At 36.6% G+C, this 12,649-nt stretch overlaps 1 protein-coding gene across 1 annotated transcript in view; it reads right to left on the reverse strand.

Moving 5' to 3' along the window:
- The window catches only part of EXT2 (exostosin glycosyltransferase 2), a 76,153-nt gene that overhangs the window by 5,949 nt on the left and 57,555 nt on the right, over positions 1-12,649 (reverse strand). The window contains exons 10-13 of the mRNA XM_034417409.3: positions 9,259-9,425; positions 4,812-4,955; positions 2,872-3,000; positions 1,722-1,804 (exon numbers count right to left, since the gene is read on the reverse strand). Of these exons, the coding sequence (XP_034273300.1) occupies positions 1,722-1,804; positions 2,872-3,000; positions 4,812-4,955; positions 9,259-9,425 (523 nt within the window). The remainder of the gene's footprint in view (positions 1-1,721; positions 1,805-2,871; positions 3,001-4,811; positions 4,956-9,258; positions 9,426-12,649) is intronic.

Raw genomic sequence — 12,649 nt, forward strand, 5'->3', positions numbered from 1 at the left:
AAAAATACCTCTCTGCATATCAGGCAACTCAGCTGGGAGTTGCCAGAGACTTTTCAAAGCATTTTTTTTACCACCTCTTCCGCTAAAGAGGTTGCAGAAAAAAATGCTTTGAAAAGCCTCTGATTATCCCAGCTGAGCCACGCGATGATCAGAGGCTTTTTTTTTTTAACTTTTAAAAGCATTTTTTCTTCGGAAGAGGTTGTAAAAAAAATGCTTTTAAAAGTAAAAAAAAAAAAGCCTCTGATGATCCTGTGGCTCAGCTGGGCATGGTGGGGGGCGGGGGCAGGGATTTTTGCTACCGGTTCTCCGAACCACCCACCGCCATCGCTACCAGATCAGGCAATCTGGTCCGAACCGGGAGTATTTCACCCCTGTTCCACATGATGCCCAGTGAGGCCCTCAAGAACCTCTCTCAGAATTGTTACAGAATTATACTTTTTAATCATGCAAACAAGGGAAGCAAGTTAGTTAATTTATTCATGAAATTTATAGCTGAAGAAACTATGTTTATTATATCTCATTAGTGGAAAACAAATTTAATTTTTTTTCTTAGTTTTCCAATGGCTGAAACAGGATAGTTGGATCACCACTTAGAAATCAAGAACCCAAAAAGGACTATGTTCCAGCCTTGTGCTTCACGCATAACAGATTTTCCCAGCATACTTAAATAATCGTTGTCAAAGCAAAGGCAGTTTTAAGATGAAGCGCCTAGTTGTTGCAATTCAATAACCAAAAGGCAAGGCAACTGCATTAACATCCCTTTTCACCTTTTTTTTAGTGATATATAGTAATGTGAAATAGTGATATATAGTAGTGTGAAAACTGTTACTGTTTTTTTTTTGAATATCTGTACTGAAAATTACTCTTCATATTTATTCTTTTTTTTTTTTAAAGAAAACTTTTCCCCAAACAAGATCAAATACAGATCTCCAAGAAAAAAGAGACTTAAAATGGATATTTTCCTTCTAGTCTAGCCGGCACTGCATATTTCGCTACTGTGTAGCTTATTACGGAAGGACTTTCACTTTCGGCTATCTTCTCAAGCCTCAGCAGTCACCATTTTAAACTTATTTTTTCCGTTCAATTAGAAACACTTGTAAAATCATTAAAAATACTTGCGATTTAGGGTCCCAGGTACAAGTCTCGCTCTCTTTAACTAAACCATCTGTTATTTTATTAGTTGGTCCGATCCCGGCGCCTAGCTCTGCAAAAAAGCAGAGTCCTCCCGAAGCCTGGAGCAGCGGCGAGCGAAAATAGGGAGCCCCACTCTGCTCGTCCCCAAGAGTAAAAAAAAAACTCTGGGGAATTCGCAGAGGGCTCTACCTGCCCTTGCCTGCTCTGACTCGCATTTCCATCAGGAAATGGAGTTTTTCGAGCCGCCTTTCATATTTATTCTTGTTTATGATGGCAAACACTTGTCAATTAAAGCTTGCTGAAACTGCCCCAAAAATCTAAAACGAAAAATTGGTTTTAAAAAAATTTAACTCTCTTTCAAAAAGCAATAATACCCAAACTGAGAAACCATAATATGCAGGTATTATTTTAGGAATATATTTTAGGAATATATTTAGGTATACATTTACACATTATACATTTTACCAATTCTCTCACTCCAATATGGTTTTTCTACATAGACCAATGGATTTAGCTGAAATTTTAGAGGATAATATGACAGTACATTAAATACTGGAAATGAGAAAAGAACAGGATGAGGCACTCACCTTTCTACCATGTGTGTCTGATCTAAGGATAACCCATCGATGGCTGTGCATTCTGGACATTTGAATTTCTTTCTGGGTGTCACCTATATAAAGACAGTATAACTATAGACTTAACAATCAGACATTAATCTCACTACTAAAAATGCAATTTTTGAAATGCAATCTATGTGTCAAAGTGAAAATCAAATTCTTGAATATGGAGGAAAAAAAATATATCCATACCATTTACTTAGCTGACTGCAAAACTCAAAGTAGCCCAATTTTTTTAAAAAAAATTCTTGGAGGGGTTTTGCCTGCTGTAAGTGGAAAGTAGCAGTGATGACAACTTCTTAATTCCTGTTTAATGACTGTTTTCTCACTGCCAAGTTTCCTGTATAAACACTATTTGTTTTCACAGCATAAAAGTGATGAAATATAGCTTCCCATACTTCACCGTAACCTTAATCCAACAGACACACTTTGCTCATTTAATAGCTGAGTGGCAAACTCTGAGAGGCTCTCCCAACTGTACAACTCTTACAACAAACACACATGCTTTATCTTTCAAGGCTTTTCTCAAAATCATAACCACTGGTTTGGGCAAAAGTTGATGGGCAGGCAGGAAAACAGACCTTGCTAACTGAAGAAATGCCTTGAGACCTCTAAATCTCATTCCAAGTTGTCACATTTCAAAATGAACTGAAAGGTTCTAGGCCAAAAAGTTATTGAAGCGTATCAGGAAATTCATTCAGGGATAAAAGTTCATATAAAAACTGATCTTGCAATTAATGTTTTTGCAGTGAACAGTCTAATAAATCAGCTTTTGCAGCTGAAATAGGCAGGGATGGATTGTTCCTTCACATTCCCCACCTCTCTTAAATCTTGTTTATTTTACTTTTTTAAAAATGGCTTAATTTTCTGCAATTATTAAGGAAACTGATTTCTTCAACTATCTGGTCATAATGGTCACAAGCAATAGAGTATACTCATAAGCAAAAAAATGTATGGATGTGGAGAGTTGAGTCTTTTACAAATAGATGGAATCATCTTCAAAATGGATGAGAAAAGAGGCACAGAGCTCTAAAAAGCTATGTTTAAACTATATAATCATGAGATCTTTGACTCTGCTGCTACGTGATAGATCCTGAGGAACAACTGAATAAAAACTCACCTTAATAACCGCTTTCCCAGTTACATTGGCCACTAGAAAATTCATGGCAATGTCTTCACAATTCATATGCGCATCCACCCAGTTTTTGATGTCCCCAGGCATTTTATATGTATATAAGTAATTAAAATACTGAAGAATAAGAAAAATAACATAGAAAGGAAAAGTTTAGTTTTGATATGAACGACATTGAGGCACTAATAAAACTTTATGTGAAATGAGTATTTAATGTGCTAGTTTATTTAAAACAATTTTTAATGCATCCTATTAGGTGCAGTTCTATAGTTCCAACGAGTGGTATAGTAATATCACTGAGGTATATAATACCAAAGAATCAAACCAAAGGTGGGTGATGTTTTATGCGGATGATGGTAAGAGAACAGCTAGACAAGTATTTTAAAGACACAGATCCCTTTTACCAAAATCAGACAATGCAAATAATTACTGGATGGGGCAGATCTATGTGGGAATAGAAGATCTTTAACAGAACAAACCTTTTAAAACTTTTTGTTAAAACATTTCATATAATTTTCATTTTTAAGTATAACTTGTTTTTTTGAATTAGTATATCATGCTACTTAGAATTTACTCCTGTTTAGTAATTTAGAGAAAATGCTATCAAACGCATCAATGTGTTACTAAAAATGAATAATCCTTCCTCTCAGCAAATCAGCTTTGAAATGTGTAAATGACTATAGTTTTTTTTTAATTCTTTCTGAGAATTGTTAATAGGGCGAGGGAAAAGTGACCCCACCCACCAACCCATAACATTAGCTCTATTTGAAGCGCTGGATTTGAGCTGCTTTGAATGTAGCTTCCTATATGCTACCTCCCAAGTGGATTTTAAAATTTTAAGAAGTATTTCTAACCGTAGAGTGTATAAGGCATCTTTCTATCATTCAAAGATAAGAAATGCCATCATGGGGAGATATAATAATCTTTGCCTTTGCTGTAATACCCATAACAATGTAACTGTGGTTGAATTTAATTCTATACTATGATAATTTCTTTAAAAATCAAAACCAACATGTAAAGTTTAAGCGTTAAATTGATTTTAAAAAGACACCTCTGCTTCTACATCCAGATCAGCTAGCAATCATTAAGAAACTATTGGTAGTCCTTGTTTAACAACTGCCCCTGTTAGTGATTGTCCTGTTATGACAGTAACGAACATTTTTATAGTCATTCCTTGCATTTACAACCTACACAGGTGTGTAAAAAAAGAAAAACTGTATGATCATAAGCACAGAGACAGTTTTACTTAGCAACTGCTTTGCTTAATGAGCAAGTTCCTATAGGAGATGATCAGGCTGAATCTGAGAGAGGGGTCAAGCACATCATCAGCATGGAATCCCTTTGTCCCCACAAGAGATCTACGGCAAGTCCAGAATCAATTCCATTGATTCTTATCTACCACCAATTTGCCTTGACCTTTAGAAGTTTAGATTCTTGTAGAAAGATAACATGGAATAAACTTGTACTCATTTGAACAATCCTGGTTCCTGATTTCTTGTGCCAGACAGTTGCTGGTCCCAATTATGCTCACTAAATGAGACTACCTGCACAAGTGGGAACCAAGAAAAATATAATATTTGAGATGTAGAAAGAGGTTTAAGTATTTTATCAAAACACAATTAACGATCTTTATATATCATATGTCCATATATCATGATTATATTTCACATGTCCAAGAACATATAAAGATCAATGCCACATTTTGCTATAAACCCTTATTTTCCCACTTTTTGAATATAAGGATCCTTTTCCCTTGACAACCTTAACAACTTTAAGATGTATCGATATCAACTCCCAGAATTATCCAGTTACAATTCTGGGTTTGAAGTCCACACATCTTAAAGTTGTTGAGGTAGAAATACTGCCCTAGTCAATGCTAAGTGAGTTCATAATTTCAGCTTCCCATCAGTTTTTGGAATCATCTCTACCTTGTGATAAAAGGCTGCCCCTGTTAGCACCATTGAGACTTCATTGGTCCACTCTGATTCATACTTCCATTTACTTGTTTCATGGTCCCACAAATGCAGGCGGCCAGGATAGCCAACTAATCTGTCAGGGAACTCTCTCCACACCTGCAGAATACAGTAAGTGAATCAATATATTTTAGTAGCATAAAAATATTACAAGAACAAATTAAGATTGAATATATGATAGAGGGTGTTGGAGCAGCAAGCAAGAAATGACAATGTATTGCCAATGTAGTTAGCAATAGCAACTTAGACTTAGCACTTATATACCACTTAACAGTGCTTTACAGCCCTCTCTAAGCAGTTTACAGAATCAGCATATTGCCCCCAATAATTTGGGTCCTCATTTTACCCACCTCAGAAGGATGGAAGACTGAGTCAGCCTTGAGCCTGGTGAGATCTAAACTGTCAAATTGCAGGCAGCCGGCAGACAACAGTCGTAGCCTGCAGTACTGCACTCTAACCACTGTGCCACCGCAGCTCAGTTAACACAGATAGCATCTCTTTCTCTACCATATATCCACCCATCTGATTTATACTGCTCTTCGAGAAGGCATCTTAAGAATGACTCTGTTTTTTTTCATAGAGCAATGATCCACAAGCTCTTGGTTTTGAATCTTCTGCTCTTGTACAAAAGGGAAATGTGTCTCCACAACTGTGGCAATGTATTTATTTACTTATTTATTTGATAAATTTATCTAGCTGCCCATCTCACAAATGTGATTCGGGGCCATGGACTAAGTTAGAAAAGAAATAACAAAAAACAACAAATAATATAAAAATACAACAAAAAGCATTAAACACCTTTACATTAAAGTCCTCTGGGAGAAGGGCGGTATAGAAATAAAATTATAATATCATTAAAAGTACAGGTAGTCCTCGATTTACAAGTTTGTTTAGTGACCATTCTAAAAAAGTGACATATCACCATTTTTCACCCATGGTCATGTGATTTACATTCATATGCTTAACAACTGACTCGTATTTATTACAGTTGCAGTGTCCCATGGTCATGTGACCCTCTTTTGAGATCTTCTGACAAGCAAAGTCAACAGGGAAGCCAGATTCATTTAACAACCAGATTATTAATTTAACATCTGCAGTGATTCACTTACAAATGTGGCAAGAAAAGTCGTAAAATGGGACAAAACTCACTTAACAATTTTCTGACTGAGCAACAAAAATTCTGGGCTCAGTTGTGGTCATAAGTTGAGGACTACCTGTAATAAAACCATTAATACTAGAAAGCTTAATTCCCAAAAGAGATCAGAATGCAACAAGTTCAGCAGAAGCAGTCTTAGGCAGAGAAGGAAGAGAGAGATAAGAAAAAGCCAAACACATCATCAGTAGTTATGGAAAAGTTGGGAAAGGAGTATCACTTAAGGGATTGCAGAGACTTTTCATCCAGTAGATCCAAGGGCATCTCTGACTCAGCCCTGACTGTCTTGCGATAGTCCTTATTATAAGCAGCCGATTTACTCTAGGAATTGGCCTTCCGAAAAGTGGTGAAGACCTGGCTTTTCCGGCAGGCCTGGGGCCGCTGATCTCGCTGTTGCGATCTGGCAAGATCCGGCCATGAATGGTGTGAATGGGTTTTAATTGTTTTTAATGTTTTAATTTTTAATGTTTTTATATATGGTTTTTAAATACATTGTAAGCCGCCTTGAGTCTTCGGAGAAGGCGGCATACACGTTGAATGAATAAATAAATAAATAAATAAATAAATAAATAAATAAATAAATAAATAAATAAATTATTGGGGCTTTGATGATTATGATTATGTGCCATCAAATCAATGCCAACTCTTAGCAACCACAGAATGAGTTTCTCTAGGAAAAAATTGAGGCCGTTTGATGGTCATAATTCCTTTCATTAACCGGTAGGAAGGTATCTGTTCCCTGTCCTAATTTCTAGCTGATAGTCTGGGAGTTAGGATTGCTTTCTTGGCAGTATACAAAGGCAGGTAAATTGCTTTTCAAAGCATTAAGCTAGCATGTCCGACACTGCGAAAGATAAATGGACATAGATTCATCAAAAACACCAATTATCAAAGTTACATTTTGGGACAAATCGAAGATCAATAAATTGATATACTGCTTTCAGGAAAGAAGCCATTTCAATCCCGTTTTACACAGGGCGTTAAGATTTTTTTAAAAGAGTAATTTCCAGACTTCGAATCGCAAAAACCTGGTTGAGAGCAATACTAGATTCATTCTCTTTACTTTAAAAATTGTTAAGTATTTCAATACATGCTTCTTCTTCTTCTTCTTTTTTTTTTTGCACATTTGCTTTTACCTTCTTGTGAAGTAAAACAAAAATTGCTGGTGATTGGCAGAAATGTTGCATAGTCCTAACTGCTTAAGAGCCCAATGCATTATCTTCTATCAACACAACTCTGAGAAGTGTCTTTTTCCTTCACGCAAAACTTCCACTTAAAATCACGGAGCTATAAATATGCTTCTGCATCTTTAAACAAAACAGCCTATAAAGCCTGTGTTGCTCTTAGTTCAGTAGTTTTGCACTACGCAATAAATTATTAGGAATCCTAATAGTTCACTCTTAACAAGTAAAAAATGTCTGACACTTTGAGTGTTACTTTAATTTTTATGGCTGAAAGTGTACAGAGATCAAAGCGCCTCTTCTTTTCTTCTTTTTTATAAGTAAGCTTGATCGATAGAGCCAGACATGTCTGCGCTGATACAAAGTTCAACCATATGTTTAAAAATAGGGTCTGGAGAATAAGGAGGGGAAAAACTTTGCCAATATCCAATTCCAAATATTTCTCCTGAATGAAGAACCCCCCCCCCAAAAAAAGAAATCCTCCTTGTAACATTACAGACTGCTACCGTTCTTATAGATTTCCTTTGCAAAAAACTAAGAAATGCATTAGACACTTTCATGGGGAAATATATAAACAGATAAATAAATTACTATAGGCTGAGGACAAGTTAAACATCTGGCAGCCAGCTCAGACCTGTCAAACAGGTCAAAGACACTCTGGTCTGAGAAAGATTGATCTGCAGTCACTGATTTGTAGTTGAAGGTAGAAAATACATTTATACATGTTTCCTTTTATACTTTTCTAGAGAGCACATTTTATCCCTATTATTGAAAAAAACACCTTCTGTTATATTGGCATTTGATATTTTTAATTTGGAGAATTCACATTACTGGAATTTTGCATCTATCCAGATTTTTTAATGAAGTTATTTGAAATGCTTTCTGTATATTATTGCTTTAGAGAGCAACACTATTTTATAAACTGGAATTCATTATTTTCAAAAACAACTTCTGTAAGGTGCACCACTCAAGGGAGAAGAAGCTGAATCCAAGGGACACCAAGTTCATGCAAGGATTATCCAGATTGTTAGGCATTTGCACAATCTAAGCATCTGGACAACACACTTCAGACAAAATAGGCGAAAAGGTCCCAGAAGTTCAAGTGCAAGGCTTGGAACTGCAGTTCACTGATTCAGTTGATGAATTATTGTAATACCTTGGAAAAGTAATTTAACGTTTTCAATATAAGACAGACCGATGCCTATTACTACACTTTCTTAATGTACAAGTGGCTTGTTCAAATTAGATCAATGTACATTCAAAATATCCATATTATTGAAATATCTTATTCCCTTTTAAAATGAATTATTATTTAGATAGCTAGTTAGCTAGCTAGAGTTTGTGTGGGCAAGAGAGACACAATGTGTGAGAGAGAAAGACAGAGAGAGCTTAATGAAATAGAGACATTAATAGAGACATTGGTAACATGCGTCAAACAAAGGCAGTATACAATGCCCATAAAATAAGGATATGAGCATAAGAAATGTAGAGAAAAATTCCTTATTACAGGTTGTCTTGATCCACAACTGTTCATTCAATGATCATTCAAAGTTATGGAAGAACTTAATGAAGGCACTTATGACTGGTCCCCAAAGTTATAACCATTCTAGTGTCCTACAGTCACATGATCAAAATTCAGACACTTGGCAGCCCGCCCATACTTAGGACTACAGGAGCACTTCAACTCTCCCCAGCTGCCTATCTTCCCCTCCCTTCATGCCCTTTAGGCCCACTCACCTCCACTGCCCCTGGCCTCTTAACTGACCATATCATCTTCTGGCTCTCACTGTTAACTAAGCATGCCCAGCCTGGCCCTTTGCAAAAGCAGCTGCTGGCAACACAAGGCTGTCTTCCCTAAACCGTGCACGGTGGTTTCCTTGAGAGACCTGGGTGGTTTCATGTAGCCAGCAACAGCCTTGCCAAGGCCAAGTCAGGCATGCCTCATCAATAGCAAGAGCAAGAAGATATTGAAGGTTAGCTGAGGTGGTGCAGTGCAGGATGGTAGGGCTCTCCAAGTGCAGAATTTATTCTAGGAATTTATACCACATAAAATTAGCAGCCTTCTTACCTCATAGCCAAACTGCAGCTCATCCGAGGTCAACATGATGATATCATCATCAATGGCTAACACAGCCTCTGTTTCAATCTCAGCATAGGGGAAGAATCGATTACTCAGTTTATTTTCTGTGGTTCGTACAACTGTTAATGGAACTCGAACTTTAGGCCAAACAGTTTCTGCAAAATAAAAATCAGAAGTAGTTTCTTTGCATTCCTATGTTTAGCTATAGTTATTAGCATAACTTTCTCCAAATCAATTAAAACTCCAAAACAATTAAAACTCGGACCACCCATTTTCTGAATAGTTTTTATCCCAGAGCTATAATTGCACTCAACAAAGAACTAAAGGGCCACCATCAGTGAGCTGTTGGACAGCATTACTTGGTCTGTTGTGTGGATGTTTGGGTGGTTTAGGGGTGGGGAATCTGTGGTGGGTGGGAGTGTGTTTGGGGATTGTTATGTGTGTTGGACCTGGTCTTTGGGTGTTAAGTGAATTTCGTTGTATGGGTATACTGTATACACACGTATAATGACAATAAAGTTATTATTAAATCAAGTCAATGCTGGTACTGGGGAGAGACTAGAATTAGGGCTACCATGTCTGGGTTGCAAAAATCTGGACAATCACTAGATGGCAGCAAAGAGATTGTGCACCCATATATGGCATGAGTTCTATAATCAGGGTATCCTCATCAGAAGAACCTAGCAGCATTTGAACTGAAGTTTCTAGATAGTCATAAATTGAGTCCTACACAGAGTAAGATGCAATTCATTAAAAATAAAATTTCAACATATAAAAATAAGTTCTTCTGATTTCAGAATGGCTTCACACTTATGGTACATATGACCACACAATTCTTTGGTAATATAGCAGACTGTCAATAGATGATGAATGAAGCTATTCTAGAAATCTCTTTCTAAATATTAAATGTATACTTCAAGAATGAAGGACATTTTCCTATTCAATTCAATTCGAGCTCTGTACTGTCTCAGTCATATCTGTTCAGTGGGTATGAGAGAATGGGGAGCAACAAGAAAACATGCCACGCAAATTGACGACTATTTGCATAATAACACTGGTTTATAGACTAAAATATTCAACATAAATCAACAAAAGGTGCATCCTATACTGGGCTAACACTGATTTATGGAACATGGAGACCCTCTCCCAAATAAGATTTTTTTTCCTATACCATTTCACATTTGGATATGAAAACGTGAACGCCATTCTAAGTAACAACTGCAACTAACTTTATGTAAAGCTAGCAGAGGTCACAGATTACCATTATATGAACATAATATGCATAGAACAATCTAAGCTCCATCATGAAAGAAATGCTGGCAAAGACAGCATGGTATGATATCCACGTTTGCTGCTAAGAAAATTATGGTTCTATAACTTACATAGAGTACTCTTAATGAGCATATAATGTTCTACACACTTCTGATGTTGGCATCCAAACATAATACCGGAGACAGCTTCCTTAGGAAAACTGTATCATTTTCCAAACCGCACTAAAAACTATGTAAAGAAAGTTTACCTTGGAAGAATTTGGAGGGCTTTTTGGCTTGGTAACAAAAAAAGTAAAAAGTACAGAGTGAAAAGGTTTGGAAATATCATTTCAGTTTCTTACTCCACCTACTTTTGTAGGTGGCCCCTAGAAAATTGCTTTAAAATATTTTTTAGTACTGTCAGTGAGGTCTTAGTCCAATTTTTAAGGTTTATTTATTTTTTATTTAAAACATTTCTATAGCCGCCCATCATGTCAAACTCTGGATAGCTCCCAATCAACAACAGCATCAGTAACAATAGCATAATACATACATCTCTAAAAACCATTTATTATTTATTTATTAAATTTATATGCTACCTGTCTCCCCTACAAGGTGACTCATAAATATGAAAAGAACCAGTTTGGTTTAATGGTTAAGGCACCAGGCTAGGAAGTAGGAGACCGTGAGTCCTAGTCCTGCCTTAGCCATGAAAGTTGGCGGGGTGTCTCTCGGCCAGTTACTCTCTCTCTCTCTCTCTCTCTCTCAGCCCAACTTACCTCACAGGGTTGCTGTTGTGAAAGATGTGTCAGATATGTTCACTGCCTTGAGTTATTTGTAAAAACAATAATGAACAGATACAAATAACTAAAATAAAAAAGTGCCACCAAAGTTATACCTCCAACATCTTCTTTAAATCCTCTCATCCACCTCATTCTATGCCAGTGCTTGGGGGGGGGGGGGATGCCAGATCTTAAGTGCTTTTTGGATGGCTAGAATGGTAGTGGACTGCCAAACTTCATGATAAACAGTATTTCACAAGGCAGGGGCTGTCACAGTAAAGACCCTTTCCTAGATCCCAATGACAGTAACAGACAAAGTTTTGTATATGGAATGTGATTTACTACCACTGATATTATTTTCAGTAGCAACTCCTCTATTTGCTACATAAAGGATATCAATCAGAATGGGGAAATATAGGTAGTTCTACAACCATTTGTTTAGTAAACGTTCGAGATTACAAGGACAGTGAAAAAAGTCACATATTATCATTTTTAACACTTGTGATTGTTTTAGCATGCCAAAATTCAGATGCTTGGCAACTGGCATGTATTTATGATGGTTGCATTATCCGGGGGTATATAGATCACCTTTTGCGAACTTCAATGAGTCAATGGAGAAGCCAGATTCACTTAACAACATGCTACTAAGTTAACTGCAGTGATTCACTTAACAACTGGGGCAAGAAAGATCGTAAAATGGGACCAAACTCACTTAATAACTGTCTTGCTTAGCAATGGAAAATTTGGGTTCAATTGTGATCATAAGTGGAGGATTACCTATACTGCCAACACTGGATCAGAAAATTATAAATTAGGAAGCAGGCACAGAGACAATTAAGTTTATCCCCTGCAATAGTCCCAAGTTCACATGCAAATGCCACACTGGAAGGAAGTATATCCTTTGGAAAGGCCTGACTGAATGCACAAATTTGGTCATTCTCTGGTATTTCATACTATCAGTAGAGACAAAAATGAACTTCTATCAGCTTTGGCTATATGTAGAAAAAGCAAAACTAATCATAGTTATTTGTGTATTTATTATACTCAGTTTAGATTTGCATGGTAGTGTCTGTAAACATGACTCAGAAGCTCTGTCTGGTACCAAATGCAGCTACCTATTTCTTGTGTATCCAAGTAGTACATAGCATCTATTCTGTACTGGCTACATGAGACGGTAGTACATTTTCTGGATTGCATTTAAGAATTTTTGATGGTTATGTTTAAAGATTCAGTTTAGAATCAGGTAATCTGAAAAACTACTTACACTTATATGAAATTGCCTGAGTTCTGAGAAGCCCAGGATTAAATGCCTTCTTACAAAAGAAAAAAGAAAAACAAGATCATGAA

The sequence above is a fragment of the Pantherophis guttatus genome, chromosome 1, assembly GCF_059756535.1.
Source record: "Pantherophis guttatus breed Tessera chromosome 1, ASM5975653v1, whole genome shotgun sequence".
Classification (NCBI taxonomy): Eukaryota; Metazoa; Chordata; class Lepidosauria; order Squamata; family Colubridae; genus Pantherophis; species Pantherophis guttatus.